Source organism: Cucumis melo, chromosome 1, assembly GCF_025177605.1.
Source record: "Cucumis melo cultivar AY chromosome 1, USDA_Cmelo_AY_1.0, whole genome shotgun sequence".
Classification (NCBI taxonomy): domain Eukaryota; kingdom Viridiplantae; phylum Streptophyta; class Magnoliopsida; order Cucurbitales; family Cucurbitaceae; genus Cucumis; species Cucumis melo.
In genome coordinates, this window is record NC_066857.1 from 32,830,163 (window position 1) to 32,848,602 (window position 18,440).

At 33.7% G+C, this 18,440-nt stretch overlaps 3 protein-coding genes and 3 non-coding genes across 6 annotated transcripts; 2 read left to right on the forward strand and 4 right to left on the reverse strand.

The window, feature by feature from the left end:
* Positions 1-2,491: 2,491 nt before the first annotated feature.
* Positions 2,492-3,418, forward strand: LOC103492810 (pectinesterase inhibitor 6). Its single transcript, XM_008453345.3, has one exon. The coding sequence runs from the start codon at positions 2,726-2,728 to the stop codon at positions 3,317-3,319; it is 594 nt and encodes a 197-aa protein (XP_008451567.2). The 5' UTR covers positions 2,492-2,725; the 3' UTR covers positions 3,320-3,418.
* Positions 3,419-3,609: 191 nt separating this feature from the next.
* Positions 3,610-3,805, reverse strand: LOC127144326 (U2 spliceosomal RNA). Its single transcript, XR_007815979.1, has one exon. It is a non-coding gene; the product is annotated as a U2 spliceosomal RNA (small nuclear RNA).
* Positions 3,806-9,164: 5,359 nt separating this feature from the next.
* LOC127144324 (U2 spliceosomal RNA) lies at positions 9,165-9,360 on the reverse strand. Its single transcript, XR_007815976.1, has one exon. It is a non-coding gene; the product is annotated as a U2 spliceosomal RNA (small nuclear RNA).
* Positions 9,361-10,592: 1,232 nt separating this feature from the next.
* Positions 10,593-14,021, reverse strand: LOC103492809 (outer envelope pore protein 16-4, chloroplastic). Its single transcript, XM_008453344.3, has 7 exons — positions 13,856-14,021; positions 13,720-13,771; positions 13,608-13,639; positions 13,461-13,494; positions 13,277-13,344; positions 11,081-11,234; positions 10,593-10,953 (listed from the first exon to the last, which is right to left on the reverse strand). Exons 1-6 carry the CDS (start codon positions 13,925-13,927, stop codon positions 11,100-11,102), a joined length of 393 nt encoding a protein of 130 aa, XP_008451566.1. The 5' UTR covers positions 13,928-14,021; the 3' UTR covers positions 10,593-10,953; positions 11,081-11,099.
* A 476-nt stretch (positions 14,022-14,497) lies between these two features.
* On the forward strand, positions 14,498-15,902 carry LOC103492808 (60S ribosomal protein L22-2). Its single transcript, XM_008453343.3, has 2 exons — positions 14,498-14,881; positions 15,582-15,902. The coding sequence occupies exons 1-2, from the start codon at positions 14,646-14,648 to the stop codon at positions 15,724-15,726; spliced, it is 381 nt and encodes a 126-aa protein (XP_008451565.1). The 5' UTR covers positions 14,498-14,645; the 3' UTR covers positions 15,727-15,902.
* A 1,312-nt stretch (positions 15,903-17,214) lies between these two features.
* Positions 17,215-17,410, reverse strand: LOC127144323 (U2 spliceosomal RNA). Its single transcript, XR_007815975.1, has one exon. It is a non-coding gene; the product is annotated as a U2 spliceosomal RNA (small nuclear RNA).
* Between the last annotated feature and the right edge of the window lie 1,030 nt (positions 17,411-18,440).

Genomic DNA, 18,440 nt, shown 5'->3' on the forward strand with positions numbered 1-18,440 from the left:
AGTTTTAAAAATACAATCGAACATTTTAATAATATTTTTGGCTTATAGAGAATGTTATTATTTTTTATTTGAATATAAAAAATCCTTCTTTGAATTTAAATTGTATTGAAAACAGCTCGTTTAAACCCTGTGTAAAACTCAATCTTTAAAAGACAAAATGAAGATTTTTTTTAGTACAACGATTGTGGAAATGTGAGATTGAATCTTCCACTTTTAAGATGGAAGATCATGTCAATTATTGTTTAACAACTCGTTTAAACCTACCTACATCAATTATCATTCTAAAGGTCGATGGTTTGATCTCGAAACTAGAAAATAGAGAAGAAAATAAAAGCTACATTCTATAAAAAAAAAAATGCACCGAACAAGTATGTAAAAAGTAGTGATGAGAATCAAGGACATTTTGTACTCTTTCTATTCCGTTCAAATTGAAAAACACACACTTCGGAAATAACATGTGCCATGCTATGAGTTTGTAAGAATTAGTTGCTTTTTACTTTGATAAGATTCTTTCTCTTGTTGCTCCAAGTGAATAAACGCAATCCACGAAATTTGAACACTATCTGGTAATGAAGCTTATACTTTGATCACTAATTATTGAAGGATTGTCAGGACCTATCTTATTCTCATTTTTTCTGCGTTATAATTACTTTCAACACTTAAAAGAAGTTTTCGTTTCTCATAAGAAATGCCTTAAAAAAGTTAACGAGTGCATCCGCTTAGAAGCTCAATAACACCTCCACATTCTAGTGCAGCAACCTCACACCCCAAGCCAAGATTCATGTGGATGCATGTTCTACTGAGCTAACATAGCTCACATCTATTTTAAATTCCCGACACAACATCAATTAAATTAGTACACAGAAAGACTTACATTATCATTTTCATTTTCTAATGATGGTCCTGATGAAAATCTAAGTGAACATGTAAAGCTCTCAAATTCATTGTCATTTTCTAATTCATACTTTTGTAATGCTGGAAACTTTCCAACCAACCAAATCACTTCAACTCCTCTTTTGTTTCGTGCTAATTGATCATCTAGCTTTAATTTGAGGTTGTACCAAACCTATTCGATGGTTAATGCTCTCGAATTTCAATCATGGAGACATTTTTTACTGCTAATACCTTCCTATAGCCCGTTACGAACAAGCACAACTATGAAATAATAAGGTTTTTTTCCTTTAAAGAATAGGGTATACTTTTTGGTTTTCTCATAGTGAATAAATTTCCCCCAACTGAACTACTTTTTGGTTAGTCCAATCCATGTATAGAACTCTCATATTGTAAATTATGGTAAATAGATACCAAATGTTCCATAGGAAATGAAAAAGTAGTCCTAATTCTCCGCTCAAAAGTTCCAAGTTTTTTTTGTTTAAGTTAGAACCCTTGAATTAAATAAATTATAAGCAAAATTCATATTGACCAAGAACTAAATTACCTCTCAAGATCAACGATCTTGCAGCAAAGTTTGAAATTCTAGTTTTAGATTGAATCAATGGACAACCCTGTTTGAAATTCTAGTTTTAGATTGAATCAATGGACAACCCAACTTAATCAAGAGTCGATTAATCGAATGGCTGTGTTGGAATCTACCATATAAATGGTAAGAAAACTTAAAACAACAGAGTATTATTTTGGAATTCTGAAAGAAAGTCTTGAACATGAAAAATTCAAATTTCATTCATCATAATCTGATTTTTTTAAAAAGCAAAATTAGTGGGTATCTACAGCCACCCCACAAAAGAAACCTGCCCAAAGCTTATTAAAAAAGTAGGTATGATTGACATGTTTGGTAACTCTTATACTTAATTATCTAAACTTGAAACAGATAATTAGAAGTTGAATATACACTCAAGAGCTTATGAAACTAAAATAATATATCAAGTTGTAAGTGCTTGCCAAACTCTTACCAAAGGCAACTCCATTCTCGACTTCAAGCTTACAAATGTGATCTCCAAAGCTTCAAATGAAGCTTTATGACTCGAAAGCTCGTAATGAATTGTGTGGGGCTATGTTAATCCTTTCCGTATCGTCCCAATATTATCGGAGGTCCCCGAAGGGGTTTTAGCTTGTAATGAAATGAAGGTTGAACCAAACCTATCTAAATTTCTAGTTGAAAAATGATTGCTTGCCGAACCTTCTTGGCCTTGTAGAGTAATAGATCCGTTTGAAACTAGTGAAACGCCCATTATCCTCATCACTCAAGCTAATTACAAATAGGTAATATGATAGGGTAAATCTTTTGTTTTCCCATATTCAAGTAAATAATTTTCCCCACGTGAACTTCTTTTTGGTTAGAAGTTTAATCTATGTACAGAAATTTCATGATCTACAAGTCAAAGACGTATAGTAAATTCTGGTGAGACAGATACCAAATTTTCCAAGATTTCCTTTATTCTAAAGTTCATGAGAACTCACCTGCCATTCACATGTTCTTCACCTTCTTAACTTATTTCACTTCATCACTACTTCTTCTCCCCTTCTTCAATGCATTCACCATCTCCACGCCTAATTTATAGCAAAAACCTGCAAAAAGTTATCCAAAATGAACTTTTCAAGTCACCCCAATACCCTTTTCCCCACTATATAATCGACCCATAATCTCATTAATCCCCACATTAATCTCAATCTCGTTCACAAATCAACCCACTATATACTGATTTCATCGAAATTTATCTTCTATCCCCACATACCTTTTTCACTTCTTTCAGACATTTCATCAAATATGATGCGTCCACCCAGTACAAGAGCATCAATCGCAGCCCTTTTGGCCCTCATCTCCATTCTCCCATGGCTAACCCACTCCGCCAAAACGAGCTATGTCCAAGAAGCCTGCAGGGTAACACTACACCAAGATCTCTGCATTCAGTCCCTGTCGCCATTTTCAAGCACTGCCAAGCGCAGCCCCACAAAATGGGCTCGAGCGGGGGTGTCGGTGACGATAACAGAGGCAAAAAAAGTGGCAGCACTCCTGGGGAGGTTGAAGAACAACAAGAGGATGAAGGGTAGAAACAGGGCAGCAGTTTTGGACTGTGTGGAAGTGTTTGACGCCGCCATTGATGAGCTTCACAGGTCGCTTGGGGTTCTTAGAAGATTGAGTAGGAGGAATTTTGACTCACAAATGGGGGATCTAACGACGTGGGTCAGCGCTGCGCTGACGGATGAAGATACTTGCGTTGAAGGATTTGAAGGTGAAAGGGGAAAAGTAGTGAGTTTGCTAAGAAATCGAGTGGTGAAAGTTGGTTATATTACGAGTAATGCACTTGCTTTGGTTAACAAATTGGCTACCTCTGGTTACGAAACTGCACTAAATATGTAAGGAGATTTGAAATTTCTCTTGAACTTTATGTGGAGTCTTGGATTTAAATGTTATATAAGTTTGTATAATTTGTAACTGTACTCTTTGAGTTTGGATTTTGATCTTCTTCTTCTTGGCGATTCACTTGAAATTTGCGACAAAATAAAATTGACATTAAAATGGATACGAAACATGAAATTGAGAGTTCATTTTTAAACAGTACTTTGCCAATTCGCGGAATTGCTAAGTGATAAAAGTTCGGTCTAAACATACGAGAGGTTTGTTGATGTAATGTTTGGGCTTTGAAATTGGAGGGGTGCGCCAGGCCCAAGCAGTAGTGCAACGCAAGGGCGACGCTCGAAAGCCCCAATAGCAAGCTATTGTGATGGGCCCTCCCCCTAGAAAAATAAATTTAATATCGTGTGGGCCGATGGCCCACGTATCAGATATTAAACTGATAAGAACAGATACTACACTTGATCTTAGCCAAAAGGCCGAGAAAGGTATGCTTTTGAAAGGCTTCGGCCATCCTTTTTATTCTCAAATTAAGCCTCCGTCTAACGCAGACTATTCGATGTGGGAACCATTGCTTCCCTGATGTGGGAAGCTCTGCTTTTCTTTCTCTTTTTATTTTTTCTCCTTTCTACTTCTCTTTTACTTGCTACTATTTTTCTTTTCTCACTAATGGTCTTCAACCCAATAATTAAATTAATTTTCAATCATGGATAAAATTAGGAGCTATTGAAAAACTAATAATTGCATTGAAATGAAATGGGAATTTGGATTGACGTTTTGAGTCTAAATTGTTCTTAAAAACTCATTTGGTTATGACATTTTTAATTAAATCCTTTTTTTTTTATTGTTTTTATGTTTTAAGATTGTATTTTTGTTTTATATTCAATTCGACACGCATTCTAACACTTCTTTTATCTCCAATAATCTTGATTATATTTCAACTCTCTAAACACCTTCTAAGAGTTTAATTTTTAATTGGTCTTGTTTTGTTTGGTTTTAGAGTTCGGCCCCAATATCTACCATGTGAGTTCCTAGAGGCAATTTGAAGCATTGAATTGGCTTATAAAGTTTATAATTAATAGGTTAGAGCAAGAAAATTTATCCTTTTTGGTGCAAAACTGTAACATATAGTTATGGCCAAAATCTCCTTTATTAATAAATTATTTCTGCCACAACAATGCTAATAACAGACAAATCCATTTTTTGTTATATAGGTTTTATTAGTAAATTAGTAATTACTCATCATCCATGCACACTTTTTTAATGGTTATTCATAGGCTTTGGTTCACTTCGATTTCCAATGGTCTTCAAACCAAATTGAAAAGAAAAGTCCATGATAATTCAATGCCTTACTTAAAAATGGAACTAAAATTTCTCGGATCAACTTAGTTTGATTTGATTTGTCGAGTTTTTATTTTTTTTTCTTATTGTAATCCTATTGTACTCATCTTTGTTTTTATATAATTTGAAACGTGTTTGTACAAATAGATTTTATGAGATAAGCGAAGTCTAAGTATAGTCCCTTAAGGAGTCAAAGAGGACGCTTAGGAGGGTTTGAACCTAGAGAAACTTAGGCATGTAAAGAAGCCTAAGAGGACCTAAGCCTAAAAATAGCTACACAGTTGATGAGGATAGTATGTATTAAGCCTAGAGAAGCCTAAACATTGAAGGCCTAAGCTTAGTGGGGCTTTGCAAATCAGTGGAGAGCTCTGAGTGAGCTTATCTTATCCATGAAAAACCTATTAGAGTTCAAATACCCATGAGCGGAGCATAAGGAAGCTTACATGACACATGAAGAGAACTTAAAGTGAACTCATAGGAAGTGTTTGGGGTAATGAATGAAATAGAGAGAAGTTAAGGAGTTCTTCATTATGTTCCTCTCCCACTAGGGGTATTTCTTTGTTCTATTCCTCTCCCACTATGGCCGGCACTTCCACCGACACCCTTCCCTCACCTTCTTTGGTGGAGAAGCAATTCGAGCATTTCAGAGCTCAACTTTAAGATTTTAGAAGCTTACGTGACCGCATCCAAAGTGTGGCTATGGAGATCGAGTCCTCCACGAGGTTGATGCAGATCCACTTGCTTTTGGTTCATCAGTCTCGTCTCACTCCTGAATTTTTATTTGCATGATGATGTACTGAAATGTAGTTGGTTGGGTTTCACTATAGTCAGATTTACTCAAATCTGAATTTTTTACTTCTTTAATTTTCTATTCCCCATAAAACTTCCTTTAACTTTGAGTCGGTAAAGCAAGTAATGAATATGAGATCTCAAAGCGATTATCTTCTAAACTCGAAGGATTTCTTAACTCGAAGCCACCATTAACTCCAACAAAAAGTTGAAAACCAGTTTAGAGGAAATGAAGAAAAGAAATTGGAAGGGAATGGAAATAAATTAGAAGAACGAAAAAGAGGAAATGGCTAAGTAAGAGTTTATCCGACTTAGAATTTGAAGAATTGAAAGGATTTATGGATTTGGGATACTGTTTAGTGAAAAAAGATAAAATTGATTCAAATTTGGGTTCAATAATTACTGGGTTTCATAGATTAGGGCAAAAAAAAGGAAAAAAAGGAACGTGAAATATGGACTGTTTTAGTGAGTTGTTCACACAATTGAATATGAAGTTCTAAACTATAGTAATATGAAAGAAAACAAACAACACATCAACACTTGTTAACTCAATTTGATGAATACGCATCTACATCTGGGAGTTGTTTGCCCAGGATAGAAGATTCTATATATTGTGCATGTAATAATTGTTGAATACATAATTATGACTGGAGATACAACATTCTGCACATTTATCACCGTGTTGTCCTAGAATTGTTGCAACAGAACGAAATATGTAAGAACATAATAGTCATAACTCATAAGAATGACAGAATATCTCCCCCTTATCTCCCCTTAATCTCAAATCTATATATGATGTATTCAACTCAAGCCCCGAACGACTTGATGATTCTTCTATCGGTCTTTCGTATTATTTTTCATGAAGAACTTCAACCAGAAACTCACCGTAAAAAAGCTTTTATACTTTTTCTTCGCATAACTTCTCATACAAGATATTATTAATATATAAGGAATAAATCCTAACCATATGTGAAACCATCCTTGAAAAGAAAATCTTAATATATTCTTTACCAACTCCATAACCAAACTTCATAACCAGTTAATTAATTAATTTGCTAACCAATTAATTAATTAATTTGCTAACCAATTAATTAATTAATTTGCTCGTGATAAAATAAAGTAGGTGGGACCATTAAGGGTTTTAAGGACATATTTATCTTTATGGGAAGCTATTGAAGAAAGAAAATGAAAAAAGGATTTTGATGAAATTGAGAGTTCCAAGTTTAGGAGAAATTGATATCATATTTTATGGTAACATTACTTTTGCTTTTTTTTTTTCTTTCAATTTTTGTAAATGATGTTATAAATGTATGACAAAATTTATCTTCTACAAATTTTATAATCATGCTAATTTTAGTATCATAAGGATATGGATTAGTTGGATTAGTGCATGTTAATTTTAAAGTATATTTTGATCAATCGTATCAATTTATATCTTATCAAGATTCAAAGTTATAATTAAAATTTTCAAACTTGAGAAACATAAATGAAATATACTTCAAAGTTTAAGGATATTGTATATACTTTTAACTAATAATATATGTTGACAATCAAGGTGCAGTTAATTGATATAACTCAATTTGATAATTGGTATGTATTCTCCCTTTGAAATTAAAAATTCAAATCTTCAAACTCCTACTTGTCATATTACAATAAATAATAAATAGAACTTGAGTAGATAAATGTTCTAAATAAAACTTGAGTATATAAATGTTCAAGTAGAAGTAAGAGGAAACGAGGTAGCCAACGTTATGAAATGGTAGAGGTGATCAGGAATGCGATGAAGATTGCAAATGATCATTTAAAGGAAATTGTAGATTGGCAAAAAAAAAAAAAGTATGCAATAGAAGTCAAATATAGTAATCTATACCCCAAACACATATTATAATAACCCAGACTATAATAATCTATACCCCAAACACAGAGTATAATAACTCATAGACTATAATAAGCACAAATTATAATAACTCACTTCATGTCCCAAACGCCCCTAAGAAGTTGTGAACTCTTGAGTTTACAATGTAAAGAGTTGATAAGATATAAAGTTAATGTTTTTTTTTAATAATGGGATCCACCAACCTTTTGAGGCAAACTAGAAGTGGAGTTCTATACTCTTACTTTCCAACTCCTTAGACGAAACGCGCTCATAGTACCCATGGAGTGCATAAAAGAGCTTAAAGAGACCATGTGACAAGTTTAGAATAGCTTAGAGGACCCATCGGGTGAATGAATGAAAACTCGAAGAACCCAAAAGGAAAGCTCAGTGAATCCACAAGAGAGCTTAGACTCTGTAGAGTTAAGAGAACCCATGGAATAACTTAGAGAATCTATAGAAAAAGTCCAATGAAGCTTAGTATACCGAAAGGGAGTTTAGAGTAAGCTCAAATGAACCATGGAAAGAGCTTAAAGAATCCATGCGGGTAAGCGTAGATAACCTTAGAGAACTCATAGGTGAATCTAGAAGAATTTAGTGAACTCATGGAAATGGTGTAGTAGAGCTAAGAGGGCCCATGGGAAGAGCCTAGAGGACCCATAGGAGTTTCTCATAGTGATTGAAGTTGAAGTCGTCTAAGTTCGTAATGGATAGGTCATAAAGGAGAAGTTGAGAATTTAAGGATGATCCAACTAAACACATGTTGCAGTAATAATGGTGTAACCACTCATCAAATTAACCCGACGGTTCCATAAAATTATGAAGGATAATTATGACATCAAGAGACAATTACACTTTGCTATTATATATAACCAACCAAAATTCATTGGTCAACAAGCCAAAATGCCATATTATTTACTATTGGTTAATTACTCGTAGACTCAATACTAACTCGAGCGCCATGTGCGACTAGACACCCTACCAATGCTTAACCTCCAAGCTTGCAAGCTTTGTTAGGCAAATGATATATATAGACGATATATACTAGCAAATTAATTACACTTCAACTAGAAATAGTATACTCAATGTATCGTATTTAAACTCAAAAGCAAGATAATGTGACAAAGACTTAATAATCCAATAGCATCTTTTTGATATTATGTTGATTGTCTCACCATAATATAAAATGTCAGCTTGGAATAGGAGGCAAAAAAATGAAGGCCAAATTAGTAACTCTGGCCACAAAATAAAACCGAATAAATACAAAAAATAAAAAAAAAGAAAAATTGTCAGATTTAACTAAACAAAAGCTAAAAATCAAACATACATGGAAGAAAAACTACATTTTTAATTTTTATTCTAAATTTGTATCTAAAACATCATCTAATTTGAAGTTTTAATCCAACTAGAAAGTATACAACTTTGAATTTAATCTTTAATTTATGATCTATCAATATTAATATATAATAATAATAGTAAAAGAAAAACCTGTCTACCATGGGATTAGGCTTTAGCTTCATAGGTGCGCTAAGATTTTACATGTATTTTTATTATTTAGAAGAAGAAAAAAAGACACATACATAATTGTAAGAGTACACCCTTCAGAACATTTTATTTTATTATATAAAATTATTAAACTTTTGTGTATTCCAAACACAATAAGAAAACCACAGCATTTCATTCCTTTAAATACTAAAATCCCCAACCTTTTTTGTTTTACAAACACTCCGGTGTATCCCAATTAAAACAAACTCACTCTTCTAGAAATACATAAATTTTAATACGTCAGTTTAAAAGAAAGCATCGAACGGATCTGGAGCAATGAAAATATTTGGGTCTTAAAAATTGGAGGGGTGCGCCAGGCCCAAGCAGTAGTGCAACGCAAGGGCGACGCTCGAAAGCCCCAATAGCAAGCTATTGTGATGGGCCCTCCCCCTAGAAAAATAAATTTAATATCATGTGGGCCGATGGCCCACGTATCAGATATTAAACTGATAAGAACAGATACTACACTTGATCTTAGCCAAAAGGCCGAGAAAGGTATGCTTTTCCAATCCTTCCATCACCTACTTTATACTCACATCTCCCTCTTATCTTTTATAGACTGATCGATGTGGGAGTTACCATTATGCATTCATCCTTTTCCTTCTTTTTCCCTCCAAAAGGCATTGAACACTTGGCATAGTTTCTAACAGATAGAGTATTTTCTAAGAGTCATACATGGTCGAAGCACGTTGATGGTTTCAGTGTCAACAAACAAGATAAGATATAACTTTAGGATTAAAATATCGCTTTGGGATTTCATTTTTACGATGAAATCCATAAATTTATTAAAATCATTTAAATTAATAATTAAGTTGTTTTTATTTTTAAATTTGATTATGAGTATTGTTCTTGGTATTTTTGTTCCTATCGAATCAAGTATATGACATATTTTGTATTTTGAAAATGTTTATAAAAGATGACGGAGATATTTAATATCGTTTGGATTTACAATATATTGATATTTAATTCTTGACTTCCATTGAGAAATTAAAAATCCAAATTCTCGAATTCTTACCTAAATTGTTGAACTACACAAGAAAATAAAGTTGCAGTTAATTGCTTGTGATTTTAAGAAACATAAAATAAAACACTAAAAAAATTAATTTGTACGCCTAAATTTTGCTAGAACGAATAAAATTACATAATTTTGTTAGCTTCGCTTTAAAGTCGTTAATATATACTCAATATTAAAGAAAAAAACTGTTGCAATTAAGTAAATAGCAGTGATTTTCACAAATATTGGTAGGTTTCTCACAATCGGAGCTATTTTTATAGTACAAGAGTATACTTGAGTGCATGAAAATTTGATTTTAATATATATATGTATGCTTTTATATATATATATATATATATATATATGAAGTTATGACTTACTAGCACGTCTTAATTGGTTCACTCGTGAGAATTTGTCTAATTGGTACAGCTAACAAAAATAAAAAAACCGAGCTATTCACACTCCATAGCAAAAAAAAGTAGTAAATGGCAAATTACGAAATACAAAATTATCTTATAAAAAGACGAAATACAAAATTGCATTGTAAATATTGTCCACTTTGCCATTTTTACCAATCCTCCGAAATTTAAGCCAAATTATTTTTGTTTCCAAATAAAAGATTCTAGAGAACTTTCAAAAGAAAAGCTTGGATGGGTATTTTCCATCAGGTTTCAATATTCACTAATCACTACATCTTTCATCAAATCAATGAGAAAAAACAAAATCAAATTCGAAGCTTATTGAAATTCTAGAACTGATTCTCATAAAGTTGAGATCCAAACAGAAGTTAACTGAAACAAAATGATATAAGTTTCGGTAGAAAGTAAAACTAAAGAAAGAAATGGAATATCAACTATTTGTATATGATGTTTCATCTTCTTATACAGCAGTTGCTCATGGCTATTATACATCAAGGTAAGGAGTTACTTCCCCAATCTTTCCGGCTTTAACTCCCCAGAAGTTAGCTGCAATCATGAAGATCGAATCCTATTGACAGTGACACGACGAGGTTACGTTCCCTCCTTCAACAGATACAGACAAACCTTTCTCGACACAGCAAACAATTTTGTTGAATAATGAGAGGACACTTGCTGAATCCTGGACAAGAGATGCTATACTTGTAAAAATTGTCATAATCATTATATAGAAGAATATTTTGTAAAAGCACGTAGCCTGTATTCACAATTGGAAATGGTGGAAATGGATCAAATGCCGAGTAACTCACCGTTCCTACAAGAGGTTTTCTAAAGTGATCTTGAATATTCAGCAGCAGCGCTGAAGGCAGAGACAAGAGCAGCCATCCCAACTACCTGTGACCAACTCCTAGTCTTTGTAGCAATGGCTGCTCCTGCGACTGCACCAGCGATCAAACCATTCAACTGCCAAATGGAAAAGAGAGGTGTAAAGATATATTTTGTTTGCTTTAGTTTTGGTTAACTTGGTCGCTGGAGTAGGTATTTCTGGCATGAAAATCATTCGAACAAGAAATGAAAAATGAAATGTATTCAAGATCAAAACAAAAGCTTAACCTATTTAGCAAACGTACATTCCCAAAAAGGCAATGCATATCTGATATCCAAATAGTTGTAAGCCAAGCTTATTGACTATAAGATATGTAACAACTAAGGAACCAAACTTTTTAAATCAGGAAAGTCGAACTTTCATTGAGAGAAAATAAACCAGAAACTAACTTACAAGAAAAGGCTCCAGTCCAAAAAAAAGTATCGGGCCTAAAGAATAATTTCAAGAAATCTAATGACGCAAATGCTCACAAGACATAAAACCTAGCCACGATTAAACCTCCTCTAAGCACGCCAAAGAAAACTGCAGTCTTGGAATGTTTTCTTCAGAATAGGAAATAGTTTATGTTAGGCAAGTCTAAATATATTAAGCAACAATTAATTGTTTTCTTAAGAAGAAACATTGATCAACATTAAATTCTAAATGAAAATACAAGTCTGAATAAATGGTCCTCAAATTCCAGATACAGTTGAGTTATCATCTACCAAGAGTTGCAGTAACAATTCCAAGTAAAAAGGTCAGTTCTTTCTGCTGTCAACAATTTTCAGAACTGTGTGAAAGCTGATCACGCAAGGGACACGGGATTTCTACATCAAGATTTTAAATATGTGTTTCATTGAACTTAAAATTCTTTTTAACCAAAATAAAGATAAGTATGATAGGAACTAAAATAGGACGGCAATGTATTGTAGTATAAAAGGTAAAGGAACTTACAAAATAAGCCAAGTAATTGAGAAATTTGAACCCTCCCCTCTTGAGATCTCTCTCAAATTCTAATTCATTCACCACAATAATGGGTATCTTTTTCATTTCTCTCCCCAGCATTTTAAGACCAACAAGAATAACAAACCCCTAGCAAATTATTGATATATCCTTAATACTCTAATAAGATCCTGATAGCATTCCTATCAGTGTAACAATAAAACTAATAAAGAAAATTTAAGACACTTCTAACAAGATAAATTCTACAAATGGTATATCGTTCCTTTATGGTTGGAATTAATTTATATTTATTTTAGAAAAGTAAATCTTTTTAAAATGACTGCATCCAAACACTTGGTAGTGTTGTAAATACTTTTGGATGCCTCTATATTTCCACTCACCCATTTTTTCCCACAAAAAGATAATCAGGTGGTAAAAACTGCTCAACCTAGGAAACCTTCACTCAAAACCTAGTAAAAAAGGAGAGATTCCCAATAAATATATTTTGAAAGTAACTGAAAAGATGAGACTCATACCAAAATTGGGATGTAAGTATAATACAAAGCCAAACACTTATCATGTTATGTATCCCACATCGAAAAGATAAAAGAGACTTCATGATCTTTACATGATATATGAGTTACTCCTTCGACTACCATTGGTTTTGGAGATGGATTCAACCCAATAATATGAATCTGACCCAACAATGGTCAACTCAAAGAGACACCATCTTGAGATACATGTTGTGTACCCATATTAGATGAATGACTATACCTCGCAATATTTATAACATACATGAATTACTTCTCTTACTGTAATTTGGTTTTGACGTGGAGCCCATGATTATCTAATTAACCATAACTGGTATATGATATATTAGTAGGTAACCCGAAGAGGTTCTAAGATAAACACAGAATTCAATAGAATCAGAGCCTTTCCAATGATATGGCTTTAGATGGGAATGATTTGAAGTATAATCATTCTACCACACCCTTTATATTTGTCTGTCACCAGAAATCTCATCTTTTCTTGAGGTATTATTCACTCGAAAAGAGGGAGGCATTTTTGGGTTACCCATCTAATGCACGATGAACTAAGGGAGGTCAAGTTCTGGGAATACAGCTAGGCAACCTTCACAGTGGATACATTCGAACAAATGATAAATGTGAAAATGAATCATTTCATGAGTGTGACTAACCCAATCATTCCTCCTTCTATATCTTTGAATCCCACAGTGAGTCAGAGTAAAAGTTCCAGCAACAAGTCCTACAACCCAAATTCTTTAGCTATTTCTTCCACCAGAACAAAACCAAGCAAAAAATCAGCCACAAACACAGCTCAACAATCTATAAAGGCCAAAATACTAAGACAGTCACCATTACCACATTGAAAGCCGTATTTTCCAACAGACTTTGCCTGCAAAATAGATCACAAAGACACGATTTCACATTGGACAGACGCCACAGCTCCACAATCTCAATTTCAATCAAATAAAAGTAAATCAAAGCTAAATAGCAAGTGTATGGTACCACGAAAGCAGCATGGCTGACGCCACTGAGGCCTGTAAGAGAGAAAACAAAATAAGTGTAGAAGATAAAGTGAAATAGAAAAATCAATCGATAAGATAGATTTTCAGATTACCATTTTTACGGGAATTGTACGGACCCAAACACAAACCCCATAGAGCGCCGGCCTGAAGATGAACAGGGGCAGGAAATTCAGAGGAAGAAATTAAAGAAAATGAATCATAGTTTGAGAAATTATTCGTAAAGTTTACCGTTCCGACGCGAATGCTGGATTCGACGGCGAGGGAAGAACAAGGAACGACGCCGTTGAGTTCGTCTTCCATCTTCCAATTCTCAATTTCCTTCGGAGGTCCGTATGCTGAGAGCTCTGTGTCTACCAAGTTCCAACCATACTACGTCGTTTTGGATTTTTATTTTTATTTTCTTTCCTCTCTTTTGCCAAAAAAGAAAAAAATAGTATTCCAACCTAAAACCTCAAAATAACATATTTGTTGTACAAATTATAATTAGTAAACATTTGTCATTGTGAGCTTGGTATGTAATATTAACACGAACTTTATCGCTAATAATTTAGACGTTAATGAATAATTTGAGCATTGCCTTCTTATATTGTTATTGTGTTTATAATAGGATTGCTTACAATGTAACCTAGTATGTTGTTGAGCTCGTTAACTTTTTTGTTTTTCTTGAATATTCAAAGTTAAAAAATTGTACAAGTTTTTGGTGACGTTTTCTTACTACATTATCGGGATGAAGATCAAATATAGCTTAGATTAGAGAAGATAATCATGTTGATTTATCGTTAAACTTTGACTACAAAATCCGTTTAATTTTTTTTTGGATGAATTAGTTATACAATTTAAACTTAAAAGGGGTGAATGAAGAAAGAGGATAGTTTTACAAATTCGAAGTGAAATGAGTTATTTCTGCTTAAAGAAAACAAATCTCCTTCGTGCTTTAAAACACAAACTCAAAACCCTAAATTCAGCGCCGATTCTTCAATACATCTCTGCAGGAAGTTAGGGCAAAGCAGAAGCAAAAATGAGCCGTGGAGCAGCCGCATCCGGTGGCCCCAAGGGGAAGAAGAAGGGTGTGACCTTCGTTATCGATTGCGCGAAGCCAGTTGAGGACAAGATCATGGACATCGCCTCATTGGAGAAATTTCTTCTCGAGAGGATCAAGGTCGGCGGTAAAGCTGGAGCACTTGGTGACTCTGTTACTGTCACTAGGGACAAGAACAAGATCACCGTCAACTCCGACAGCAATTTCTCCAAGAGGTACCCTTTGTTTTGTATTTGGTAATTCTTGTATATTTTGGATGTGTTTTGTTGGTGCGCTTGTATATTGGGCTGGGAATACGCGTTGGAGTAATCTGGTAGCTGCAGCAATAGTGATGAGAATACAAGCTTTGTGCGGATTGATTTTGTTTACTGTGATTTTGTTGGAAACTTGTTGCATACTGTATTGGATTGTGGAATTGATGAGCATTACAGGGATGTATTCGACTAATTGATCCGATATTTCGGCCATGATTTAGTGTAAACGGGAATGTTACTTCTTGAAGAAGTGTTGTTGATTGCGAGTGCATTCTGATTTCTGGGTCATTTTTGTTTTTATCGATGTTGAAGTTCTTGGATCTATAAGCTTTGGGTATATTGTGTAGTCAGGTGGATTAACGCCATGTCTTTATTTGTGGAATTCACATATGATCTATTGTAAAACATGGATTCGTTAAGGATGTTACTTGTCTGCTTATGATTTCTCAGTTAGCTAACTTTTGTAGTTGTTACACTATATATCCATTTTCCTTTTTTTTTTTTTTTTGCCCTTTCGTTTTATAGATGAACTTAGTATTCTATGTGTGAGTTTTGAACGATGGGAGGCGATGTTGCTCTTTAACTTATGATTGTTTTGTTGGAAAATTTGCCTGTAAACTCCTATTTAGCTTTGTTGATGGTTCTCTCTTTTGAATTTCAGGTATCTCAAATATTTGACTAAGAAGTATTTGAAGAAACACAATGTTAGAGATTGGCTTCGGGTTATTGCTTCGAACAAGGACCGCAATGTCTATGAATTGAGATACTTCAACATTGCCGAGAATGAGGGTGAGGAAGAAGACTGAAGTTGAAGTCTTTATATTTTGGAAGCATTGTTTGCAGTAGGATTAGCTATATTTCCATACCTTATCTCGAAGCGTTTTCCATATAGAACATATAGCAAGGGGATTGCCTGAGTTCTGAGATGATGCAACTCTTGTTTATTTCTGAAGTTTTAATATCTATAAGTTTTGCTCTCGTAGCTCTCTTCTTTTGCTTGATTTGAAGATAATTTTCTTACTATGAGAGTATTGGTCAGTTTGTACTTTGTTTGAGGAATTGGAATTGGCAGTTCTTCTGAGAAAGTTGAAACTGTCTGGTACTGTTTGCGGAAGAGTTTGCAAACCTAATGGTTTACTTCAATGGAGGACATCAAATAAACTTAAATTCTTGAGAAAGAACTAAACTTTTTAGTCATTTTTCAAAAAAAGAAAATAATCCTTTGACGTTTAATTTGGTGACGAATGAATTGGGCATTGTGGTAGGTCTGGTGCAGGCTCCTGTCTGTAGGAAGCTCTATACAATGTGTCTAATAGGCACGATTTTAAATGCCGAGGGATTGGCACCTTTGAAAGAAAATTGGCTAATTTCTTATTGCTTATTATTTTCCTCAACTTTTATAACCATTCAATCCCTAATCTTTAGAAGCACTTATATTACGAACTTTCTTGCTTGAATATTCTCTTCAAGTGATAGAAAGATCTCCCCACAATCCATTTCCACCCAATGATCTGGAAATCTCGATTAAATAGGGTTTAGAACCTGGCAAGTGTGATCTCTGAAGATCTCTGATAAAGATGCATCTTTTATCAGAGATCGTGATGGACTGTTGGATTGCATCACTATCTTTGATAAAAATCCATAGTGGACTGTGGTCAGCATTACCAAACCGAAACCCAAAGAGGAATGAGGTTGTCAACTCCAATTACAATCTGAGATTTCCTCGTAGAGTTGGTAAAAACAGGTTTAGTTTTCCAAAAACTTGAGTTGACCTAATCATCCATGAAATTTTTGGAAACACTAGAGAAATAACTTCCTACAAAGTGACTAGATTGTTATTATTTTTAAAATACATGTAGCAATTTCTCTTGAAGTTCAGAAGTTGACAAACACCATCTATTAATTTAAAGAACAAACACAAAAATACATATATATACAATTCTATGAACCACCAGTTCACTTGGACAAGACTAGATATTTCGTCTAACGAGTTCAACGTTTTTTCACAGAACACGTTTAATAGGGGAGTTATTAATGTACTTGCACATACTCCAAACACCTTTGCATTAGAGCTTGTCATAAGATGTTTTTTCCATAAATATTTTTTAGTGAAATGCTTCTTTTTCTTTTCCTACACTCAAATATAGTATAATGTACTCAACTCTAAATCGTTCTTGACTGCTTCGAAATAAGATAGCATCATAGCCTCAAATTAGTTGGTTACCAAAATATAAAAACAGTTCAAAAATAACTAAGAACTACGTCTCGTAAAAAGATTTTGGGCATATCATTTGGAGGGGCGCGCCAGGCCCATGCAGTAGTGCAACGCAAGGGCGACGCTCGAAGGCCCCAATAGCAAGCTATTGTGATGGGCCCTCCCCCTAGAAAAATAAATTTAATATCATGTGGGCCGATGGCCCACGTATCAGATATTAAACTGATAAGAACAGATACTACACTTGATCTTAGCCAAAAGGCCGAGAAAGGTATGCTTATTCAGGTCTTCCACCACTATTTTTATACTCATCTTGTCCCTCCGTCTTCTTGAATAAATCGATGTGGGAATAAAGCCACGCGTAGACCACCTATTTTTGCAGATGTGGGAAGTTTTGCTTCTCTTTTCTGTTCTTCCTTGCTAATGATTTCGAAATCGATTTCCAAATAGTATATTAAATTTAATGGTTGAATTTTTTTGTTTGATTTTGAATTTTTGGTCCCAATATATAGCATGTGAACTATTGAAATTAACAACAAATTAAATTTTATAATTGGTTTCTATAATGTTATGAACCAGCCATTGTATCAATGTATGTACGTACGTAAAGTGCACATATTGACATATTAAAGTTTGTTTTAATGTGGTTATTTGATATATTGGTAGGTTTTCAAAAGTACGTGGAGAGAATATGGTCTAGATTAGTAATTACCCATCATCATGCACATGTTTTCAATATTTATATTATACGTTTTGGTTTTGTTGGACTGTTCATAGTTCTTAAATTAAAAGATTGAGTTGAACAAAAAAAAAAAACAATTTTTCTTTATTAAATATCCTACTAAAAAACCTAAACAAAAATCACTAGATTTGATTTGGTTTTCTGGTTTTATGCACTTTCTGTTTGGTTTAAAAGAATTTAAAATCTTGTATGATGAGGAATTTTGTTTTGATACCTGCAAAAAATTGTCAAAAATATGTTGGTTAATTGTCAACAATCAATTGGGATAGAGAGGTTTCGACAAGAAACGAAGAAAACAAAACATTACTAACTATAACGAAGAGGATAAAAGCACGAATAACTGAAAAGAAAGTCAATTGATATTAGATATTATATTTTGTTTGATGGTTGCTTCAAGCTAGATCTAAAGTCTACTTAGTATATCCAAAGTCAAAGAGAACTTGGAGACGACGAGAGGAAGCACATATCTCAAAAGAGAAAAACCAGAGCATTGGATTTCACGTTGACTGACATAATGGATAATATATATCGGTTGAGATATAACCAAATTGTTTTCATACTAA